We start from the raw sequence: 24,601 nt of genomic DNA on the forward strand, positions 1-24,601 counted from the left end.
TTATCCATCACGGACCGGTGAGGATCAGTGCTAGTGCTTAAATCATGACGGAATGCTGTGATCTTTCCCGATTGATCATATCACTCACACCCACTGTCGTGCTATTACCTTACTTCCTCTCATTTCCTCTTCTTCGTCTCTCTCGACTCCCTGTTTGGTGTTAACATGACCGCGGTTTCTCAATAATTTTTCTACCTCATCCTCTCTGTTTATATAATATTCACTTAGCAGTCAAGAGTAAAAGGAAGGAAGAAATTAGGGCGGGTGCGACGGCAACAAAAACACTGGAGCAATTATGTTTCTTTCAGCCCAAGCGTTCTCACGTTAATGAAATCCCTTATCATTTTAGGGAGGATGGGAAGGTAGGACAGGTGCAAGAAATGGTGTTCATTTATCTTTTTCTAGGAAAGAAAAAGAGAGAAAAAAAGAGAATGTCGAGGGAAAAAGCAACAAGTGTGGAGAGAGTTTTCTCCTTCACATTTTCTTACCATTGGGTAGTTTAAAAGCAACTCTATTTTTGCTGTTTTGTTCTGGGGATTTTGACCCGACTGTACGTGTGTGCCTATGTGCATATGAGAGAGAGAGAAATAGAGAGAGAGAGAAAGTGTGTGTGGGGGGGGGGGGGGGGGGAGTAAGAGAGGAGGTGAGCGATTGGGAGGAGGCTGTATCACAAATTTGTGTCTGTTTAAAGGGTAAGACGACACTCCCGTGGCTAACATTTGAAGTATTTACCTCATCACAAGATGTCTGCCCTTCTCCCCTGTGCAGCTCACATGCAGATTAGAGCGCTAGCGGAGGTAGCAGTGGAGACCGCTTTGATGACGCTAATGCCGAGTGAGATCCTGGCTCCCTTTAAAGGAAGCTATCTGATTGGAAACAGATCTGGGACGCTGGGAGGTTGGTCCTGGCTCGTTTGATTTAATGACCCATTTCCTCGGCTCGTGCCACAAGCAGTTAACGGCAGTCGAGGTGCCCAGAGGTTCGCCGTCATGGGAGTGCACCATCATCCAGGCCCAGAATGAGTAGAGAGAGAGAGACAGAGAGACACAGAGCAGTATAGATAGTGTGTGTGTGAGAGAGAGACAGAGAGCGAGAGAGCAGCATAGATAGTGTGTGTGTGTGTGTGAGAGAGAGAGAGAGAGAGAGAGAGAGAGAGAGAGAGAGAGAGAGAGAGACAGAGAGACAGAGAGACAGAGAGACAGAGAGAGACAGAGCAGTATAGACAGTGTGTGTGAGAGAGAGAGACAGAGAGAGCAGTATAGATAGTGTGTGTGCGTGTGTGTGTGTGTGTGTGTGTGTGTGTGTGTGTGTGTGTGGGGGGGGGGGGGGGGCAGAGAGAGTGAATGTTTAGGACTGTATACATTTTGGGGCGGTGGGTAGCCTAGTGGTTAGAGTGTTGGGCCAGTAACCGAAAGGTTGCTAGATTGAATCCCCGAGCTGACAAGGTAAAAATCTGTCGTTAACCCACTGTTCCTAGGCCGTCATTGTAAATAAGAATTTGTTCTTAACTGACTTGCCTAGTTATATAAAGGTTTAATTTAAAAAATACATATTGAAGCAACCAGGCAACCAATCAGAGCTTGTGTCTGTATGTCTGTAGTTCAGCCAGCCAGAGGTGACAGGTACAAGTTGAAGGCCCAGGGAGTCGCCATGGTTTCCATATATCCAGCCATATACTCTGCTTCAGAGGTGTTAACCACTCTCTCAATGCAGACAGTCATGGGACATGGTGTTTCATTCTGTCTATAAGGTTCCTACTGTACAGTATGCTTCATTTTCATTGGTCATCAGAGTAAACATAGTCAAAGTTCAGTATTACTTTGTGTCTAATTTGTTATCCCATGAGTTGCGTTGGCAGCACATTTTAAGTGATAGTGTCCCCTGTTTAGAACCCACCAGAGAGAGAGAAAGACAGAGAGACAGAGAGAGAGAGACAGAGAGAGAGAGAGAGAGAGAGAGAGAGAGAGAGAGAGAGAGAGAGAGAGAGAGAGAGAGAGAGAGACCTTACTCTATGTCCATGCTCGACCTTCTAGTCAAGAGCACTCCAGGCCTGAGTAGCGAGCGGCCTAATGTAACCGGTCAACTTTGAAAACCAAACTTGGGCACGCTTAGACATATCAAGCTAATGATCAATTATTAATATTCGCAATCCTCGGACTTGATGTCGCTGTATGGACGACCGCCTGTTTCCTGTATGCGGAGGATGCATAAATATATAACAGATAGTTCTTAGTGAGAGGAGTTATACACTCTTATTGCAGATATAGAGATGCAGATTAATTTGTAATTAGTCTTGAAATGTTGAGCCTCTGTAGATAAAGGATTCAAACTTCCACTCTCCGTTCCATAAATGCTGATCACTTCAAAAGAACAAATGCTCTGAGCTTGATTTAAAAAAAAAAATTCCTTAAAGCTTGAATTATTTGTTTGGACTCATATGTTTGAATGCCCTAGCAACACTAAGCGGGAGTAAATTAGTTTTTAGAATAAACTGTTATTGTTTGCGTGTAGAAAGTGTTCGGTGCATTAGATCAGTATCAGAGAATCCTAGTGTCTGGTTAAATGTCAGTTTGTTGGTACAACGCTAAGAGGGAGGCATCGAGAGAAAGTTTCCACCCCGTCTCAGTTTAACAATGTGATTTCATTTTCAATATCCAACCACGGGGGGGGCTTAAGTTCAAGTTCATTTGCTCCAAATGTCAGATATCTCTCCGTAGAAGAAAACAATGACGAAGGGAATAAAGAAGAAAGTTTTTTTTGGGGGGGTGAAAATACTAGAATAGTTTTTAGTCGTATAAGGCAGAGGGAGTCTATTAATAGTTGAGTCATCAGCGCTGCAGCAATGCTCTGAAATGGCAAATTGTTAGATCCCCAATGGTGATTATTACTCTCTGTCAATGACCTTCATAACAAATGAACATTCCGCCAGTGGAACAGAGCGTGCTCTTTAATAAGGGGTATGTGTGAGGCGTTGACTGTGTAAACTGGGTGGACTGGGTGCTATGGGACGAGTAGAGAAGGGGAGAGGACAGCCTGGGATTTGGTTCTGAGACACCACAAACTGAAGGAGGGAGGCAGGTTTCTATTCATTTATTTCATTGGCATTGTACTCCTTTTTGTATTATTTACAGTGGAAAGAAATCCCATTTCAATTTGGTTCTTGCTTTATAATACAAGGCAATTATTAGTATTATCCTTATTAGTGGTGTCATTTTGGCTGAGCTAGTTTAACCCTGAGGGACTGTTGGAGAGGAGGTAGAGCTGTGGGGAGGGCCACTGTTTTAATACCACTTTGCCAAAATCTGTCCTTTCTCTAATGTATTCTGATAGTATGGCTCACTCACGAGACACACTGGTGTTTGGAGCAGCAGTATAAATCTTTTTATTTCATTTTCCGAGACACTGGACAAGTTCATATAAGAGGAAAATGGGAAACGTCCTTGGTCTCCGGATTTACGGGCACCCTGCCTGACTGTGGAGGGAGAGAGAGAAGGAGAGAGAAGAGAGAGAGGGGGATCATTTCAGTACAATTCAGAACAGCTTGAATTGAAGCACAGCACACTGAAATGCACCTCTCCTCTGTGGCCTTGTCATCACCTTTATGATAATATATATCTTTAAGTGCACATTTATGTAATTGAGGTATTGATCAGTATACATTCTTCCCTTGATAATGACTATTTTATTATGGGTTCTTAATGAGACTTTGGATTGATTTTAAACAGATGTTTGAATAGCGGTTAATGGTTGTGATGCTTATACAACTATATTTATATATACAGTTGAAGTCGGAGGATTACCTACACTTAGGTTGGAGTCATTAAAACTCGTTTTTAAACCACTCCACAAATTTCTTGTTAACAAACTATAGTTTTGGGAAGTTGGTAAGGACATCTACTTTGTGCATGACACAAGTCATTTTTCCAACAATTGTTTACAGACCGATTGTTTCACTTATAATTCACTGTATCACAATTCCAGTGGGTCAGAAGTTTACATACACTAAGTTGACTGTGCCTTTAAACAGCTTGGAAAATTCCAGAAAATGATATCATGGCTTTAGATGCTTCTGATAGGCTAATTGACATAATTTGAGTCAATTGGAGCTGAGCCTGTGGATGTATTTCAAGGCCTACCTTCAAACTCGGTGCCTCTTTGCTTGACATCATGTGAAAATCCAAATAAATCAGCCAAAATTGTAGACCTCCACAAGTCTGTTTCATCCTGAAAGTACCACGTTCAGCTGTACAAACAATAGTACGCAAGTATAAACACCATGGGACCACGGAGCCGTCATACCGCTAAGGATGGTGACGCGTTCTGTCTCCTAGAGACGACCGTACTTTTGTGCGAGAAGTGCAAATTAATCCCAGAACAACAGCAAATTACCTTGTGAAGATGGTACACAAGTATCTATATCCACAGTAAAACGAGCCCTATATCGACATAACCTGAAAGGCTACTCAGCAAGGAAGAAGCCACTGTTCCAAAACCGCCATAAAAAAAAGCCAGACTACAGTTTGCAACTGCATATGGGGACAAAGATTGTACTTTTTGGAGAAATGTCCTCTGGTCTGATGAAACAAAAATATAATTTGTTTGGCCATAATGACCATCGTTATGTTTGGAGGATAAAGGGGGAGGCTTGCAAGCCGAAGAACACCATCCCAACCATGAAGCACAGGGGTGGCAGCATCACGTTGTGGGGGTGCTTTGCTGCAGGAGGGACTGGTGCAATTCACAAAATAGATGGCATCATGATGGAGGAAAATTATGTGGATGTATCTCAAGACATCAGCCAGGAAGTTAAAGCTTGGTCACAAATGGGTCTTCCAAATGGACAATGACCCCAAGCATACTTTCAAAGTTGTGGCAAAATGTCTTAGGGACAACAAAGTCAAGGTATTGGAGTGGCCACCACAAAGCCCTGACCTCAATCTATAGAACATTTGTGGGCAGACCTGAAAAGGTGTGTACGAGCAAGGAGGCCTACAAACCTGACTCAGTTACACCAGCTCTGTCAGGAGGAATGGGCCAAAGTTCACCCAACTTGTCGTGGGAAGCTTGTGGAAGGCTACCCGAAACAATTGACCCAAGTTAAACAATTTATAGGTAATGCTACCAAATACTAATTGAGTGCATGTAAACTTCTGACCCACTGGGAATGTGATGAAAGAAATAAAAGCTGGAATAATTAATTATCTGAACTATTATTCTGACATTTCACATTCTTAAAATGAAGTTGTGATCCTAAATGACTTAAGTCAGGGACTTTTACTAGAATTAAATGTCAGGAATGATGAAAAACTGAATTTAAATGTATTTGGCTGAGGTGTATGTAACTTCCCGTCTTCAACTGTATATACAGTACACTATACAGTGCATTCCAAAAGTATTCATGATCCCTTTACTATTTCCACATTTTGTTACATCCTTATTCTAAAATTTATTAAATCGTTTTTTTTTCTCATCAATCAACACACAATACCCCATATCGATGAAGCAAAAACATTTTTGGGGGGGCAGTTTTGCAAATGTATTAAAAAGATTAAATATCACGTTTACATATGTATTCAGACAATTTACTTCATACTTTGTTGAAGCACTTTTGGCAGTGATTACAGCCTTGAGTCTTCTTTGGTATGACTCTATACAAGCTTGGCACACCTGTATTTAGGGAGTTTCTCACAATCCTCTCTGCGGATCCTCTAACTCTGTCAGGTTGGATGGGGGCTCTGGCTCACTCAAGAACATGCAGAGACTTGTCCTGAAGTCACTCCTGTGTTGTCTTGGCTGTGTGCTTACTGGTCGTTGTCCTGTTGGATGGGGAGCCTGAGGTCCTGTTGGAAGGTGAACCTGAGGTCCTGAACGCTCTGGGACAGGTTTTCATCAAGGATCTCTCCGTTCATCTTTCCTCGATCCTGACTAGTCTCCTAGGCCCTGCCCCTGAAAAACATCCCCACAGCATGAAACTGCCACCACCATGCATCACTGTAGGAATGTTTCCAGGTTTCCTCCAGACGTGACACTTGGCATTATAGCCAAAGAGTTCAATCTTGGTTTCTTCAGACCAAAGAATGTTATTTTTCATGGTCTTAGAAGCCTTTAGGTGCCTTTTGGCAAACTCCAAGTGGGCTGTCATCTGCTTTTTACTGAAGAGTGGCTTCCGTCTGGCCACTCTACCATAAAGGCCTGATTGGTGGAGTGCTGCAGAGATGGCTGTCCTTCTGGAAGTTTTTCTCCACAGAGGAACCTTAGGTGCTCTGTGCCTCGACACAATCCTGTCTCGGAGCTCTACGGACAGTTCTTTCGACCTCATGGCTTTGTTTTTACTCTGACATGCACTGTCAACAGTGGGACCTTATATAGACAGGTGTATACCTTTCCAAATCATGTCCAATCAATTGAATTTACCACAGGAGGACTTGTAGAAACATCTCAAGGATGATCAATGGAAACAGAATGCACCTGAGCTCAATTTGAGTCTCATAGCAAAGAGTCTGTATACTGTAAATATGATATTTCTGTGTTTTATTTATAATGGTGGTGTTAAGCTCGCCGCCATTGGACTCTGGAGCAGTGGAAACACATTCTCCGGAGTGATGAATTACTCTTTACCTTATGGCAGTCCAATAGACGAATCTGGGTTTGGCGGATGCCAGGAAAACGCTACCTGTCCGAATGCATAGTGCCAACTGTAAAGCTTGGTAGATGAGGAATAATGGTCTGTGCTGTTTTTCATGGTTTGGGCTAGGCCCCTTAGTACCAGGGAAATATTAACGCTACAACATACAATGATATTCCAGACGATTCTGTGCTTCCATTTTTGTGGCAACAGTTTGGGAAGGCCCTTTCCTCTTTCAGCTTGACAATTCCCCCTGTGCACAAAGCAAGGTCCATACAGAAATGGCCTGCACAGAGCCCTGACCTCAACCCCATCGAATTATTTTGGGATGAATTGGAACGCTGACTGCAAGCCAGTCCTAATCGCCAAGCATCTGTGCCCGATCTCACTAATGCTCTTGCGGCTGAATGGAGGCAAGTCCCCACAGCAATGTTCCAACATCTAGTGGAAAGCCTTACCAGCAGAGTGGAGGCTGTTATAGCAGCAAAGGGGGTACCAACTCCATATTAATGCCCGTCATTTTGGAATGAGTGGGCATGTTGTGTCTATATATATATATATGCACACACACCCTGTACCTGGTGGTAGAGAGCCTTGAATGTGGATCTGTAACTCCAGTTTATGATTGCCCATTGTGTTTGTTGTTGATTTGGTGTGGTGGAAAATGAATAGGAAATCAATGACAACAGAAGATGATATTTTGCACCTTTAAAGGTACAGGGCAGCGTGCAGCGTTGTTACAGTGGACTGGAAATACCTTATATGCTGTCTTCCCGGAACACGCTGTTCTATTACCAAGTGGTTTCGTTTACCACGATTGCAGGATAGCAATTGTTCACATAGGACATGCTATATTTCCTTTAGAGACGTATGAGCTATCAGTGCATCAGTACTGGATATGCTCTCTTATCTCCTGGCCTCTCTTCCTCTCTCACCTTATCGCCCTGCCCCCACCCTCCTCCCCTCCTCCTGTTCATCCTCCTCCAGTCTGGATCCATGGAAAGCACGGTGTCCCTGTGAAGACAGGACCTGCTCAGTCTTCACTAATGATAACTACTCACTTCCTGCCAAACAGTGTGCATGATGAATATTTACCCTGATTAATACCCCCTCCCCCAGATCCTCCTCCTGGCCATTGTGTCCTAAAAGACACCCGCCTCAATAAGTCCCTTTAGCCCAGTGAAATGTCCCTGTCCTCCCTTGCTCCCCTCGTGCGGACGGACAGACAGCGGCGTCCGGGGTGGACGTCTCCGTCCCACTCCCGACCCTCTGTCCTGCCGTCTCTCCCTGGAGCTGTGATCATCCTGCAGAATGATAACGTTAGTGAGACCTCAGTGCTTCTTTAGCTGTGACTGGGTCTTTTTTTCAATGCTCTTTGAAGCCTAGAAACAGACTTGAGAAGAGAAAACAAAGATGGGGCCCGTGCCAGGCAGAAACTTATGCCACCATTGCTGTTCCCCTAGCTCGGCAGAGGCATCGCCTTTACAGAGGGAGAGATGCACCTTCTGTCACTGGTAGAGGAGGAGGCAGGGAGAGGGGGAGAGAAGGAGGCAGGGAGAGGGGGAGAGGGGGAGGGAAGGAGGGAGGGAGAGGGGGAGAGAAGGAGGCAGGGAGAGGGGGAGAGAAGGAGGGAGGGAGAGGGGGAGAGAAGGAGGCAGGGAGAGGGGGAGAGAAGGAGGCAGGGAGAGGGGAGAGAGAAGGAGGGAGGGGAGAGGGGGAGAGAAGGAGGCAGGGAGAGGGGGAGAGAAGGAGGGAGGGGGGAGAGAAGGAGGAGGGGAGAGGGGGAGAGAAGGAGGCAGGGAGAGGGGGAGAGAAGGAGGCAGGGAGAGGGGGAGAGAAGGAGGGAGGGGAGGGGAGGGGGAGAGAAGGAGGCAGGGAGGGAGAGGGGGAAAGAAGGAGGGAGGGGAGAGGGGGAGAGAAGGAGGCAGGGAGAGGGGGAGAGAAGGAGGCAGGGAGAGGGGGAGAGAAGGAGGCAGGGAGAGGGGGAGAGAAGGAGGGAGGGGAGAGCAGAGGGAACGTCCACTGTCGAATGCGTCCTAAACCGCTAGCTTAGCCATCCTCCAAAATGATACCATGACATGAAACATTCTTGATATAAAGAGGTTTAGTGTTCAGTATATGTCTGGTAATGTTTTCTGTTGAATCTCCTGTGTGGGCCGGTCCTATAGTTTATGAATGAGATGAATGATTCCTTATGGAGCTCCACATTATTTGATGTGTTGTAGTTCAATAAGGCTGTACAGGTATGGTCTTTGGCATCAGGGAGTTCTGACTCCAGGTTAATTTCAGAGGAATAATCCATAAAATATGGAAATTAAACAGAAAATGGATTAAACATAATTTCACCTACCTCTTCATCGATCGAGAAATTGGGAACAAATAAGCGAGTAAATGTGTGCTACAATACAATTTAGAAATGTCTCCTCTGCCTTCAGCAGGCAGGAAACGGCTCATATTTCCTCCTCTTTTTTTATTAAGACCAATTGTAGTGAGACCAGTGCTAATAAATATAAATGTTTGTGATTAGCATCTCTGCGGCACAGGTGCATGTTGGTTGCAAGAGGAGGCATGTTCATTCATTTCCAGCTATGATAAGTACAGTGCGCCATAAACACAGAGTCCAAAACGCAGCTCCCTGATAAATGAATGCACAGATTGTTAATGTACCATTGTGTGGCTCAGCCTCGGGGAGCTTACATTTTTTTTTTTTTTTTTTTACTCCTGCCAAATCGGAGCTAGCTTGAGGTGGGGCTTCCCTTTCAAGGTCCAGATTACACACGATGGAGCTTTAAAATGGCTTTATTTTCCCCTTACACATAGGGTCCGGGATTATATCAACAACGCATCCCCCACTGGGCTGCACTACCATGTGCTCTGTAATTTGATTTTCTTTTCAGACTGGTATTTACTGTTGACGCGGGTACTGGTACTAGTACACTGCTGGTCTGTGAGGAGAGACCAGGATGAGAGCAGCGTTTGGTGTTGAAGTGTCTATTTGGCCTTGTGTGCCGTACCCCAGAATGAAGCTGTTCAAATAATTTGGTGAACGGTAGATTTAATCCGCAGTGTTTTTCACAAATTGTTATTATCATAATCATGATTTCATATCTGGTTTAATCTCTCTCGTCAGTCTGTGTGGACTTTGCTGGCTCATATACAGTGCATGTATGCACATGAGCAACTCACTGCCAAGGCAAAGCCTAATCGTTAATATACTAATCAAATCACTGCTATTTATGTTATATTGACAATGGAAATAAGACCGAATGATTTCTGTTAATATATAAATGAAGGGTTCAGTCACGGCGGAGCAAGGAAACATGTACCCGGCAGCCGACATAGACAAAAGCAGCCCAAAATAGTTGTTTTTCAGTAGCTGTGAAAATGTTTTATTAGGGGACTGCTGAACACCTGCCTTAAAACGTCGTTTCAACATCTCCCGAATGCCATTTTGCTTAATTGACTTGGAAATGGCCCAAATGTATTGCTGAATGCGGTCTAATTAATATTAATAATAAATGCCATTATTAACATCAAAGAACATCTGGTGCCCCTGTTTACCCGCGTGCCTTATATGTAGCACATTTTGCGGCTGTTTCATCTCACAAACATCACGGGGTAAACACTTTCTGAATTTCTTATTAATTGTGTTCTATTTCATTTTGTTACGCAGGGTCACCGACAGCACCCTCTGCCCAAGTGTTAGTGGGTTCATCTCGTGTGCCTGTGGTCTTTTCCTGGTCTGAAGCTGGTTGCCGTGATACCTTAGAGGGTTCTGGGCACCCCCCTCCCAAAACTGCTTTCACTAGCATCTGCGTAGTTGTCTGCATTAGGAGTTTTGTGGCCATAAATCACACACTAAACAACTTTAATCAAAAAATGTCATTAAGTCGTCCTTGTCAGGTAGTAAAAGCAGGGATAATGCAGTGGTGTTTAATGATAATTGGTGTTTGGTTAATAAATTCGACGAGTTCAGATGACTTTCTAGCAGTGGCTAGAATGCTAGCCTCAGCAGTGTAACTAAACCTCAAATTGATTAACTCGCATGAACCAGCCGTTCACAAAGATGGCACCCGTCCAAATAAAGAAAGAGAACAGAGGATCAGCCGGATGGTGTTGTGTTGCTCCGGCGTAAGGAAATCAACTCCCCCCGGGCGCATTTTTAAAAGCCTAATGCCTTTCAAATGATGTCATCACATTTAACTTGCTCTCTCTTTTTATTTATTTTTTGTTGAAATCCACACGTTTCCTTACCGTTGACAGTAGTTACATAGAGGGAGGAGGACACTGGCTTTGACAGAACACACGATGCATTAGAATAATGGAGCGAGAGAGGGAGACATCTTGTGTTTTTATGACACAATTTTGATATCTTTTCTGTTGTTGTTGTATGAAAGTGATATCACTGTAATCAAAACCACGGAACAATTTAGCCCGGAAGTGTGATTGAAAGAGCACCATTAAGGAAGAGGCTTTTTCCCCTCAGTTATTCCTGTGTTGTTGTTGTTTTACCCATGAATGGGAACAGGGTGTGGTCTGTCTGGAGGGGCTGCCTCAGAGGACAGACACACAGACACGCACACACACACCCAGACAGGTACGGGTGTCGTATGTGTCGGTGGGCTCCTGTGGCACTTCCCCCTTGGTTGGTTGAGGAGTTTTGTTTTATCGTCACCAGCCGAGCTCCTGGTGGCAGAGCTGTAGTGCAGCAGGCAGCAGCCAGAATGACTGAGACTCATCCTCCTCCCAGATGGCCTGTACAACTCTGCTCCAATCTGATCTCAGCCCTTTGTTCTGTTATGTTCCATTACATTTGGATGAGCCCAATAAAATCAGAGCTGGTCTCAAATCAGAAAGTCTGAATTATGTATGCGTGTGTGTGTGATATTATTCCACTGCAACAGAGCCTGGATGTGTCAGTTTGTATGTGACTGGAAAAGCAGTGCGTGTTCGGGATAAGAGTACAGTGTGTTAGATTAGCGAGGGAAAAATAACAAGCGACACAATTGCAGTTTTCAGTGTGTAGTAAGAGAAGTACAGTAACACTAGGGATGTTTAATTCAATTGTGTCATTTTATTTATGAGCGAAAGGTGCGTGTTAAAATCAATAGCAGTTGTCAAAATGACATCGATCACTAAGACATGACAACGGTGAAAGCGTCTGACCATATCCACGTAAGGCTTTTCGCTCACCTCTGGGTAATATTAACTTGAACTAAGCCAACTTAACGCATTAGACATATACAACACTGGCTGTGGCCTAACGGTACACTAACAGTGGGTGCGCTCTAGTAGTCTCTGAGAGATGATGGCAGCAGGATTTAACAGGGTAATGGATGAAGCCAGTGGCTTGCCTGTGACAATCAATTGTAATGTTGTGTCTCTTACAGATTTTTCCTTTGCATAAAAAGGAGCAAAGCAATGGAAAATCAATACATGGAGAATAGTTATAGGTGGCGAGTTATCGAGAATCTCTCTGTCCCAGACTCGCTCCTCCTGGAAGACGTCGTGTAATATATGAGGTGACCTTCAAATGTCATAAATGTGTTGTGCAATAAACTGTCAATATTTGTGGTTATACGGCGCAGGATGACTTTTACAGTAATTGGAACAGCCCTATTAAAAGCTTGGGATCAGTCAGCTGATTAAGGACAACCACGCTGAGGGACTCTCTCTCTCTCTCTCTCTCTCTCTCTCTCTCTCTCTCTCTCTCTCTCACTCATCCATACACTACATGAACGGATACATTGAAGTTTTGGTGTGTTGGTGTGTGTGTGTGTGTGTGTGTGTGCGGGCGTGCTCGTGTATCTGTTTGCGTGCGAGTATATAGCGATTGGAACATTTGTTATTGAAGGACTGTTAAATGCTGGCAGAGCATCCTCTCCCTGGTACAGGATCACTATTAACCCTGCCACACAGAGGGCCGGAGGATGAGGCTGGCCATAAGCTGTGTTTTTAGGGGTTTAATTCAACTCCATCTGGGGTGGACAGGTGGACCTGTATTTGCAACATGAGAGGAGGACACATTGCCAAGAGGGGATATGTCAAGTGGTGTAAAATGTGTTTGTGGAGAATTTGGTTACAGTACGGTATGTGTACAGATGTAGGATCTCAAGGCTCGACACGTCGTGCCGAATGGGGATCTAGCGTTCGTCTGTCGATCGTCTGTGCGCTGTGCTTTAGGGACCAGCAGCTGGAGACTTCTGACTGGCGCCATTTCACGTGATTCGACATGTAAAATCGGTGTGCAAATGATGCTCCGAGGTGCTAAGTCCTCTCGGCCAGCAAACGCCATTGTTGTTTCTGAGCCCTTAATTTGAGCCAGTTTCCTACAGCGGGAAAATAATCCTGCAGCAACTGGAAATGTAAACTATTATGTGGATTATAATTCATGCACATTTTTGAAGCAGTTGATACATTTTTCATAAGGGAAAAGTGGAAACGACAAACTTTAGAAGCCTTTTCTTAAACCTCAATACACTACAAGCTTAAAAGTTCCTGCGCTACGGGGAAAGTTCTCCTGCAACAAGGTGATCAAATTAAGATCCCACGTCTGTATATGGACTGCAGACATGTCGGGAGTATTGATTTAAAAAGCCTTGTGTCTGTCTATGCATTGGTTCGGAGAGAGGGTGGGTTTGGAAAGGTCACATGCGGATCAGAATTGGGTGTACAGTATGAACGGGGCCATGGTTATTACAGGTAAGGCTATGTAAACTGGTCAACACTGGTATGCCTGTTGCCTTGGGGGCCACATCCACATAAATACAATAACACACTGTACGTTGGCAGTGTGGGTGTAGAATCATGTGATCAGTGCCAGCAGTAGGAGGACTTGCTGACTTCAGTCTGGCTTTTCTTGAAACCTTATTTGACTCTTAAAGAGGGTGGACTGGGGTGGGGATGAAAATAAAAGATTCGGCTACTGGAAGAAATGCTTTTGATTGTGTGGCATGGTTGCCTTAGTGGGCTGCTCCATTCAGATGATCTCTCTCCCCACACGCATACCATGTCATGAGCCGGACTCGGGAAGAAAAACAAAGAAACATCAGCAGCAGATGTGGAGGGGGGTGGAGCCATAAACAGAGCAATTTATCTTACTGTGAACTGGTACTTCTTCCTGCTTACCCATGATGCAACAGGGTATGTGGCATTGGGCTCTGGCGTTCACTCCACCTCATCGGTCATTCTGCTTGACTAGAGTGTAGCTTTCATAACACATCAGGGCTTGCAAGGACTTCTTCAGAAACCGTCTACACAGTTAGCTGGTCATGTAATGAGGTCATGACCCATATGAACGTGTGAGATAACATCCTCTTCACCTTATGACTGTGCTGCCGTCAACTCTTTTCAAATCTATTTCAGTTCCTCCTGAGATTCGGGTGATTGTGTGGAGAGCAGTTGTTGGTCTCCACACGTCTCTGCAGTATTAGTGGCAGTTCAAGCAGGGGCGGGGTCACTCCTATCACCCTCTCGCATCTCTGACAGAAGCGACGCTACCTGTCAAAATCAGGGCGCTATACGGAGACGCGTTGGCCCACTGCTGACAGAGCCGTTTCTTTCCTTGTATTGTTCATTTCAACACAATCCGCCATATGCTACCAGAAGATGAGGAGAGCGGGGATGAAACATTACGACGGGAGTGGGAGAGTGTGGAGGGGGGTCGGCCCGGTGTTTCTAAAGGAGCCTGAAAGCTTATGAACTGTCAGCGTTCTGTCAGCTTGAAACGGGGGGGGGGGGGGGGGAGGTAGCGGCAAAACGTGAACCCATTGATGTGTTTTACTTTGTGTGGTGTTGGCAGATTTGGATGGAAAAGGAGGACAAAGCCAAAGTGAAAGTGTGTTTTCTGACATGGTTGACGGTTTGACGTGACACTCACCGCTCCTCCCTTTGTGTGTGTCTGTGTGTGTGTCTCTCTCTTGTTGCTCCAGATGTCGGGGATGACCTGGGGAAGGCGGCGGGGAGTGTTCAGCAGGCCCCCTCCCAGCACAGGGACAGGAGCCTGGGCTCGGCCATCAAGGACTGCCCCTACTGTGGGAAGACCTTCCGCACCTCCCACCACCTCAAGGTCCACCTGAGGATACACACAGGTCAGTGGAGTGAGTTCCCCTTGGATATTACTGCTACCGCCGTTTTCCCTTCTGCCCCCCCTGCTCTCTGCCTACGGCTCGAGTCGACCCCATTTGGCCGTGTTCGATACCGTCGGCGAGGGCAGTTATTCAGAGCACACAGCTACTCCTGGAAATATGCTGTAGTTCGTGGGACAATGGCATCCAGTGGTTCACTGCAGCTACTGTTCTAATCTTAGCCATATCTAGCAAACAAGTGTCAAAATATATCTCTACCTGGATGACCTTCTGTGTTAGCTGCTGGGAGGTAGAGGTGGTCCCATTGAGAGTAATGGTGTGGACACGGTGTCCACTGGCCAGAGCCAGAGCAGGTTGTCATACCTCACTACACTGCAAGGTAGAAACGCCCCAGTAAATATCCAGGCTAATGTCACATGTAGGCCGATTCTAAGGTCGCCTTAGATCAAGGACATCGGCTCAGCTAATTGTCCAAACAGGCTACTCTAACATCCTGCGTGCTGCATATGCTACAGCATGGGTTCCACACTATGTTTCTGCGTTGAGTGTGTTTTTGTTGTTGTTGCGTACCTTGTAGCTTTGGAGTACTGCTTGGAATGTAGCTTAGAGTGCTGTACCGGACCACCTGTGAAAATCCATGGCGTGGTGCTATATGAGTCAGCCCATATCAGACACAAAAGAGCATGAAACGAGTGTTTAGCATTTCTTTCGGAGCTGTGCTCTAATTACTTGGCTGAGGGGAGAGCTTGAGTGTACGCCCTAGTGACAGTCTACTACACGATGCTACAATACCTCTTCATTCCGCATTGCTTTCTCCCTTTGTCAGATTAGGCCTGGGAATGACTAAGTACATCCTGTATGCTCATGGAGACCTCATGGTATTTAGCACTTCATTTCTTATCAGCCCCTGTTCTTGTTCTACATCTAACTGTGAATGCTGCGAGTCTGATGCCCTGACCTCTGTATCTGAAGACACCATTTTACAGTCCCCCCCCCCCCCCAAAAAAAAAATGTGTCATCCTTAAGTGCCAGTAAAGGCATGGCTCAAGCCTTCAGAACTTAAAATGGAAATCTCTTGCAGCTGAGGAAATCAATGCTTGCTTTTTTCCCCTCACTTTTTTTTCGCCATGCACTTAAAAAGAGAGAAGGGAGACCACCCAAACTGTCCCCCCCCCCCCACGCCCCCTTTAATATGGACCAAATACCTCTGGTCTGGAGGGGAATTAAGGAGCCAGCGTAGCTCGTAGCTAGGCGTAGCGCAGGAGCACTTGTGCACTACCATAATTAGGATCTTTGTGTAAAATAGCACATCCAGGTCAACGAGAGGAGCCTCAACCCTGATTCTGCAGACCTCTCTGAATACCTCGCCGTCAGGAGAGGAGGGGCCGGGGACAGGGGACAGGACGGGGGAGCATGGAAATCTGTTACCTAACAGGGGGGGGGGCTGAGTTATGTCCTGCTTTGAGTGGTACAGTAAGGGTCCCCAGAAGGGCCGTATTTCAGCAGAGAGGAAACAGAGGCCTCATCTCAGGCCCTCCGTTAACTCACTCAATGCAGCCGGCCAGGCCCTGCGTAAACACAACTCAACATGGTGACTTCATACACAGAAACCGTCTGATGTATCTACAAGGTGTTGCCCTTTAAATCACTCGTACATGATCAGATTGACTTCAGGTTGAAATGATGATGATTACATCAAGGCGATGACTTTTACATCCAATGACGATTCCTCCTTGATGGCAAAACAGTAGAACTTTGAGAGGACATGATGCACCCTTCATTCTAATTCAGTCCGAACAGCACAATGGCATTGCTTACTGAGAGGTGCTCGCATTGTGCAACACAATGTTAGATTAATGACTCGCTAACATTTTGTTGAAAGGAATGAAGTGAATTTAAATTTCTCTAAAAGTTAAAGAGCTAATGTTACAGTATTCATTTCCTCTTGAACAGTGAGTGGGAAAATATCCATTAGTGAAATTAACCACAGTTTCTAGGTAGCTAACATTGTGCAGAATACAGTGTGGGGCCACAGTTAATGAACACTGCAGTGGGTGATATTTCATTATACAAATTAATGCTCACATTTTAATGGGAAAGTCACATAATGAATCTAGGCTTCAGTGACAGCAATTAGAGACACAGATTGTCCCCTTCTGGACAAGGCAGTATTTAGCAGTAAGCAGCTGTGTGTAAAAAAAAGAAAGAAGGTCTTTGCTCTTGACAATGGCTACGCATAACTTTAGGGGAAATAACCAGTAGAGTTTCCACTCACCTTTAAACGGGGAACAGAGAAAGAGCCAGGCTTTGCCCATGTCACATAACCTTAACCTAACCTTTGCAATCAGAATGAATCAATGGGGACCCGTGATCTTGCTCTCCATTTCTCTCCGTCTCTCCCTCTCTCCATTTCTTTCTCTCCCCCTCTCCATCTCTCTGCCTCCCGCGCTCTCTCTCTCTCTCTCTCTCTCTCTCTCTCTCTCTCTCTCTCTCTCTCTCTCTCTCTCTCTCTCTCTCTCTCTCTCTCTCTCTCTCTCTCCTCTGTTATTTCCCTTTCTCGTTCACGGACAGGTTTAATACGAACATTCCCGAACCCCTCTTCCAAACTAGTACCTCTTTGCATGTAACGACACTACTGTTTATGAACACCCATGTGGATGTTTGTTGCTAACCAACAGCCTGGCTTTATTCAATTTAGCATCGACTTAAAGGCGTTTGGATCGGTTCCTTTCCCAGAGGGTTTCCCAGTCCAGCCTGGACAAGACTTGAATAACCGCACTTCTTCCAGTGCAAACCGCCTTTCAACGTTTACGTAAAAGCCACATGGAAATGTATCTTAAAGTGTGTCATATCTATTAACTGTTTTAATTGCCCCTCTGTAGTGGCTCTGGGTGTTTATTCTGAGTGGTTACTATGGAGCTGCGACGAAGCATCCGAATCCAGATGAAATCTGTCGGAGTCGAGGAACTGCTTAAAGAAGTAGAGCAAAACGAAGCTATGTCCCAGCACTGGGAGGATGAACACGCTGATACATTGAAACGTTATAATAGTTGTAATGGAAATCTACTTTTCCTATTGTACTGTGGCAGGTGATCGGGTATTTTATGAATTTGTGTTTCCATTTTTTCCCCCTTGATTTGTGTTAATATATTTTCTGGATTGCAAATGTTTTGGGGGGAGAAAAGTACATTTCTAAACAATGGAAAATGATCATTCCTTTCTTTTGTGCCATGGAGATCTGTTGTGTTCCGCAGAGGTTGTGCTGTTTGCACTGATATCAATTCGAAGTGGATTAACGGGTACATAATGACCTTTCGCAGTAAATTGTGTGTGATGTTGCGAGGCAGGATACAGTATATTCCCCAGATATCACACATGCCCCTGACGAATGATTGAGCAGATGTCTTAGCGAATCCAAACAGTCCGGAAAGAACACACACACACACACACACACACACCGCACATTTACGGTATACATTTCTCAGCCATGTGTACATTGATTACTCTTCAAGGTTTGTTTAGAAAGGTATCATATGTTCAGTTATATTCAGTGGTGTTGTGGAGGATAAAGGTGTCTGCTAAATGCCATATGTTATATTATTATTATATTATATGCAAGTAAACGTAGCTTACCCACTGTCAATTTTTTTGCCTAACAGTTTACCCACTTTTTGTGGGAAAAAATGTATTAAAAGTATAGGAAGCGTTACTTCATTCGCCATGATCGGTGATCCGAGTTTAACCACCTATTTGTTTACAGTACCATTACCTCACTGGTTACATTCAGATGTCTGTTGCCTTAAGGTTAATCACGTCTTCTTATGCTGTTTAATATTTGGTGGTGTTGATGCCCATTTCCATCGTTAACAAGAAAAAAAACAGACCACTCTAATTTCACTCTAATTTTGGGCCTAGAATATAATTTTGTCCAGTTAAAGGAATTGAGAATGATCATTTGCATCGGGGACGTTTCCTTATTAAATCAGCCCAAGCCCCTGTTATCCTGCTTAGAGGATAAGCACTTATTGGGTTAAAAGCTCATCTCGCATGGTTTATTTTAAATATACGCTTCAAACTCGCTCTTGTGTAAAAGAAAATAACACGGTACTCTCTCTCTTCCCCTCTCTCTCTCTCTCCCTCCCTCTCTCTCTCTCTCTCTCTCTCTCTCTTTCCCTCCCTCCCTCCCTCCCTCCCTCCCTCCCTCCCTCCCTCCCTTCCCCTCTCTAATTTTCTTTCTCTCTCTCTGGTATCAATATTGTATTGAGTTTGTATTTGTGGCCCTTTATTTGAGAACTGTGCAGTAGGTCTGCAGATCCTGCAGTCTTTTTTTCTTCTGGAATGGTGCCCTCCAAATAATGATAAATTACTTGAGCAGTATGCCATTTGCTAATTATATCCATGATTTACTACAGAGCGAGACTTAAATCATTCAATTCAGTCTTGCGTAACAATGCAACAACAAACAAAACAAAAAATGGGGGGAAAATGGTTTCCATGTGTACAATCTAAACATGGTATAGCTATATACTGTATACACACACACACACACACACACACACACACACACACACACACACACACACACACACACACACACACACACACACACACACACACACACACACACACACACACACACACACACACACACACACACACACACACACACACACGCACACACGCACACACACACACACACAGTACTTGACAAACATGATTTTCTTCGGGACTATTTCCAACCACCCTTGCTCTTCACATATTTAGCTGTGACTTGTTCAAAAGAAATGCCAGGCACATTACTATGTCTAAAAGTCAAGCTTAGCATTTCTGCTTATGGTTTCTTCTATTCCAAAAATCTGCCTTTGGTTTAAAATATATTGTAATAGCTAACATGATGCATTTCATGTTCAGATACTGTTCGTATGTATCTCTCCAAAGGCAAACGAGATCCACTTTTCTGGCAAAAATCATGATTGCATTTGACCTTGCAAGAATATGTACAGTATGAATATTTGTGTTCACAGTGTATTGATGTCGAGATGTTGTAACTGCATTGTAAGTCAAATTATGCAACTAACACTATACTACTACCGTGATGTACAGACAAATCTTTTCCGTATGTACATTCTTGCTCATTTGTTGTCAGTTAAAGTCTGTTTTATTTTCATATGAAGGGACTACGTCTTCCACTATTTGGTCCAAATAGCCATAGAGCCATTCAACTGGGACGGAATGGAGCGCTTTTTCTCTGTGAATGGTGATTTATGATAAACTGCAAATAGAGAACATCCTAGAAATCACTGTCTCATCGCCAAGGCAGAGGCCTGTCAGCGAACAAGGCCAAGAGAGAGAGACCCACCAACCCCCCCCCCCATGCAAACAGAGATTACATCGAGACAGTTGTGTTGTCAGTTGAAAATATTATCTCTTGTGGTGGACTGAAAGCAACATATGGTGAAATGGTTTTTATTGTGTTGACATGAGTGATGGCTCACTTGGCGGAGCTGGATCGAGCTGGATCGACCCGTATTCAGATGCCAATCCCCGAATGGAGCTGAGGAGGTGTTTGCTGAATGCAGAATTCTGTTGAATGTTGGTTATCACTGAGATCATTGTGTTGGCTTTCACTGTTGTTTCCTCTCTTGTTCATGTCCTGTCTCTCTCTCTCTCTTTTTCTCACTCTATCTATCTCTCTATCTTTCTTACAGGAGAGAAACCCTACAGGTGCCCTCACTGCGACTACGCAGGCACCCAGTCTGCCTCACTGAAGTACCACCTGGAGCGCCACCACCGTGAGCGGCAGAATGGCGGCGGCCCCTCCTCCGGACACGCCCCTCCCTCTGAGCACAAGGAAGAGCACGGCAAGGGTGGCGTCTTCGCCCGTCCTGATGTCCTCCGCGGTGTCTTCAAGGGCATGCCCTCCAGCCTGGACTTCAGAGGGGGACCGTTGCATCCCCATCAGTGGGCCCCTCCCGGTATGTTGTCCCCCAGGGAGCGTGAGAGGGACAGAGAGCGAGAGCGTAATGGCCTGGGACCTGACTCTCTCTCTGAAAGCATGAAAAGCCCAGAGGGCCCCTCCGCCGCAGACGTCCCAGCCAGCTTCAGAGACCTAGGTCGGGCGTACCAGAGCATGGTGGGAAACGGTGTCAACTTCCAGGGCTCCCTGCAGGCCTTCATGGACAGCTTTGTCCTCAGCTCCCTGAAGAAGGAGAAGGAGATGAGAGAGAGCCACCTGCAGTCCCAGCATTACTTTGAGAGTGGTGAGCCCAAAGCCAAGAGGGCTGATACTGGTGAGGAAAAGGCTGAGGCCAAGCCTTCAACGGGCAAGCCTGGGTCCCAGTACGAGCCTCTGGACCTGTCTGTCAATGTCAAACCTGAAACAGGCTCTCTGCCTGGCGCCTCTGTCACCTTCCAGGACAACGTGGCGTGGCATGGCTGCCTCTTCTGCTCCTTCACCACCGCCTCTGTCGAGCTGATGGCCCTACACCTGCAGGCCAACCACCTAGGCAAGGCCAAGCAATGCAAGGAGGGCAAGGAGCACCAGGGAGAGCCCTCCCACTTCCTCAAGGCCAGCATGGGCCCAGCCCACCTCCATGACAGAGACAATGACAGAGAGGGGGAGAAGAGCCAGTCAGCCTGGTCCAACCACATGGAGCACCACACCAGCATGGGAGCCTTCCAGAGTGACTTCTATAAGCAGTATGGAGGCATGTATGATGGCTCCCCAAGGACCCCGGGCCTCCAGGGGTTTGGAGCGACATGCCCTGACCCAGCCCTGGAGCAGCAGAGCCAGGCCAGAGAAACAGCTGGGGATGAGCTCTCAGACAAGGCCTCCTGCGGGGAGCTGGAGGACCAGGCACAGTCTGAGGATGATGAAGGCAGGGATGGAGAGCGCTGCCACAGCACCGAGTCCTCCTCCGCCCAACCAGAGAGACAGCGACCCCACTCTGACGACGAGGAGGAAGAGGACGGGATGGAGGGGGAAGATGAGGACAGTGCCACCTATCAGATGCCGAAGCAGACGCAGGCCCTGTCCCCGGCTAGAGAGGCCCAACGACCAAGGGCCTCCTTGGGCCCTGGGGCCCCTTTCCCTCCCCAGTTCCAGCCTCAGCCGCCCCTGGAGAAGCAGTGGCAGCAGGGCTTGGGTCTCCTTTCATCTCCTGGTGGTTCCCCGGGGCTGCTGAAGCCGGAACATGCCCATCTCGAGCAGCAGATGAACATGCTGTCCGTCCTGAGGGCCTACAGCTCGGAGAACCTCGCAGCGTTCAACGGCCTTGGAAGCGGCTCAAACAGCGGCGGCGGCATCAAGAGACCAGACGCACCCAGTAAGTGACCCTGACCCTGCCGCATGGCACCGCCTTTCGTTATTGTCCCTACGCCCACAAACACACAAACAATGCACGGACACACACACACACACTCACACACACAGAAACACATTCAATCTTGTGTTTACCTACACTCTAACACTACGATGTGTACATTTGCCGACACCACGTTTCATACACACACAGCATCACACACACACACACACACACACACGTAACTTTGTCCTGAGATTCACAATGAAACTCACACAAAGAAAACGAGATTTGCTCTAAAGTGATTTCAACCTTATTTCAAGCAAGTTTAGAAGCTATTGGAGTGGCGAGTAGCAACAGATTAATCTTTATTACACGTTTATATTAGGGAGACAGTAGTGTCTTCTCTCCCTCCATCCCGGGGAAGGGAATAATCCAGTCTCCCTAAGAGCAGGACCTCAGCTCCCATGTCATCTCAAGCACACGGCGGTTAACTATCTTAGCTCTCATAAAGCCCTCTCCCAAAAGCCCATTACTTTATAAGACCCAGAGATCTATGGGCCTGTGAAAAATGAACTGTCAGCTTTCATGATTCTGTTAAGGTTACAGGCGCTCCTTGAGACTGCTGTTTTTCGGAGTGCCTTTGTTTTTGCAGTTTCGGTGATGAAAATCTCAGGGAAAAGGAATCTTCAAGTTGAGCTCATAGCTCAGCACTGGGCCAGCCAGTGTAGTTGTACGTAGTAGGAAATGTGAACCACACACTTTAGTCCAGAATTCAACTGGCCATATCTGCAGGATTCCATCATTGAATATGTCTCTCGCTCGCCTCTCATTTTAAATGACAACATAAATATTAAATATTGCATTTCTTGAATATACTGTAATATTCATGAAATGTCACACACATACGTTATCCGAGGCGTGTTCTCTAGCAACCTGAATTCATTTAGTGTTAAGGCTGATACCACTGCTCATATTCTACAAATATCGAATGGCAAGATTTATTTTGTTAGATAAACAATCCCTCTGCAAATTGATTTAGGATTAACAGACAAAAAATAGGCCTATTTTCATTAGGTTTCGACATGCTGCAGAATACCCAATATATTTACACGAGAAATAGTTTGATGTGTTTTTGTCTCACTGTTGAGGAAATCATTTAATCGAAGCCCATATTCAAATGAAACGAATAGCAATACTCTTCAGTCAATTGGTTTTCTACTTAGAGGATCAATGTTGTCATCATAAATAGTAGCCAGGGACAAAAATCTGGTACACCAGTGGATCGTGAATACGTGACCCATCATAAAGAAATGACACAATTGTATGATGATTAGTTGACCTTGATTAGTTGACCTTTACTGTCATGGAAACTATGTCCGTCATCATGGAACCTGTTGAATATTTTACCGCCTTAAGAGGGTCACTCACAGTGACGAAAATGAGTGGCATTCTGACTTTGTAAGTGCTTTTGTGTTGGAATGTCCTCCTTTAACCAAAAGGCATTTGGAAGCTACCCTTGTGACGTAGTCGCTTTTGAACAGAAGCGAGAATGCCTGACCTTTTTAGATCAGGCTTTGTCTATGGAACAAAGGGCTTTCTCATATGTTATTGTCCCCGAGCTCGAGTCAGTCTCTCCTTGTAATGGGGCCTCAGCAGCATTGATACTCTTTTACAATCTCCTGACCCAAGAGATAACCCATGAAACATAGGAGATTAATATACACTTTAATATACACTGAGTGTACAGAACATTAAGGACACCTTCCATTAAAGACACCTTCCATTAATGACACCTTGCCCTCAGAACAGCTTCAGTTCGTCGGGGGCGTGGACTCCACAAGGTGTCGAAAGCGTTCCACAGGGATGCTGGCCCATGTTGACTCCAATGCTTCCCACAGTCGCGTCAAGTTGACAGGATGTCCTTTGGGTGGTGGACCATTCTTGATACACACGGGAAACTGTTGAGTGTGAAAAACCCAGCAGCGGTGCAGTTCTTGACCAAAACTACTACCATACCCCGTTCAAAGGCACTTAAATATTTTGTCTTGCCCCTTCACCCTCTGAATGGCAGACATACACAATCCATGTCTCAGTTGTCTCAAGGCTTCAAAATCCTTCTTTAACCTCTCCTCCCCTTCATCTACACTGATTGAAGTGGATTTAACAGGTGACATCAATAAGGGATCAGGGCTTTCACCTGGATTCACCTGGTCAGTCTGTGTCACGGAAAGAGAAGATGTTCATGATGTTTTGTACACTCAGAGTATGACATTAGTGCTCATAATCGAGTTGTGTGTGTGTGTGTGTGTGTGTGTGTGTGTGTGTGTGTGTGTGTGTGTGTGTGTGTGTGTGTGTGTGTGTGTGTGTGTGTGTGTGTGTGTGTGTGTGTGTGTGTGTGTGTGTGTGTGTGTGTGTGTGTGTGTGTGTGTGTGTGTGTGTGACAAGTGTTCAAGTTCCCTAGCCCCGGCAGGGAGGCTGGAGGCTGAGTGGCTAAGCAGCATGTCAGCGTGTCAGAGCCCATGTAGCTGGCGCTCTTCTTGACCCCGTAACACTCACCTCTGTTTCAACCCTGCTAAATATTCACC

The 24,601-nt window shown here is 45.6% G+C and overlaps 1 protein-coding gene across 8 annotated transcripts in view; it reads left to right on the forward strand.

The window, feature by feature from the left end:
* The window catches only part of LOC124033871 (zinc finger protein 536-like), a 203,735-nt gene that overhangs the window by 119,336 nt on the left and 59,798 nt on the right, over window positions 1–24,601 (forward strand). For 6 of the 8 annotated variants that reach the window (XM_046346247.1, XM_046346248.1, XM_046346252.1 and 3 more), the window contains 2 exons: window positions 14,557–14,724; window positions 20,421–22,037. In XM_046346247.1, coding sequence (XP_046202203.1) covers window positions 14,557–14,724; window positions 20,421–22,037 — 1,785 coding nt within the window. The remainder of the gene's footprint in view (window positions 1–14,556; window positions 14,725–20,420; window positions 22,038–24,601) is intronic. The other 2 variants (XM_046346253.1, XM_046346255.1) reach the window with 2 other exon arrangements.

The sequence above is a fragment of the Oncorhynchus gorbuscha genome, linkage group LG04 (assembly GCF_021184085.1).
Source record: "Oncorhynchus gorbuscha isolate QuinsamMale2020 ecotype Even-year linkage group LG04, OgorEven_v1.0, whole genome shotgun sequence".
Classification (NCBI taxonomy): Eukaryota; Metazoa; Chordata; class Actinopteri; order Salmoniformes; family Salmonidae; genus Oncorhynchus; species Oncorhynchus gorbuscha.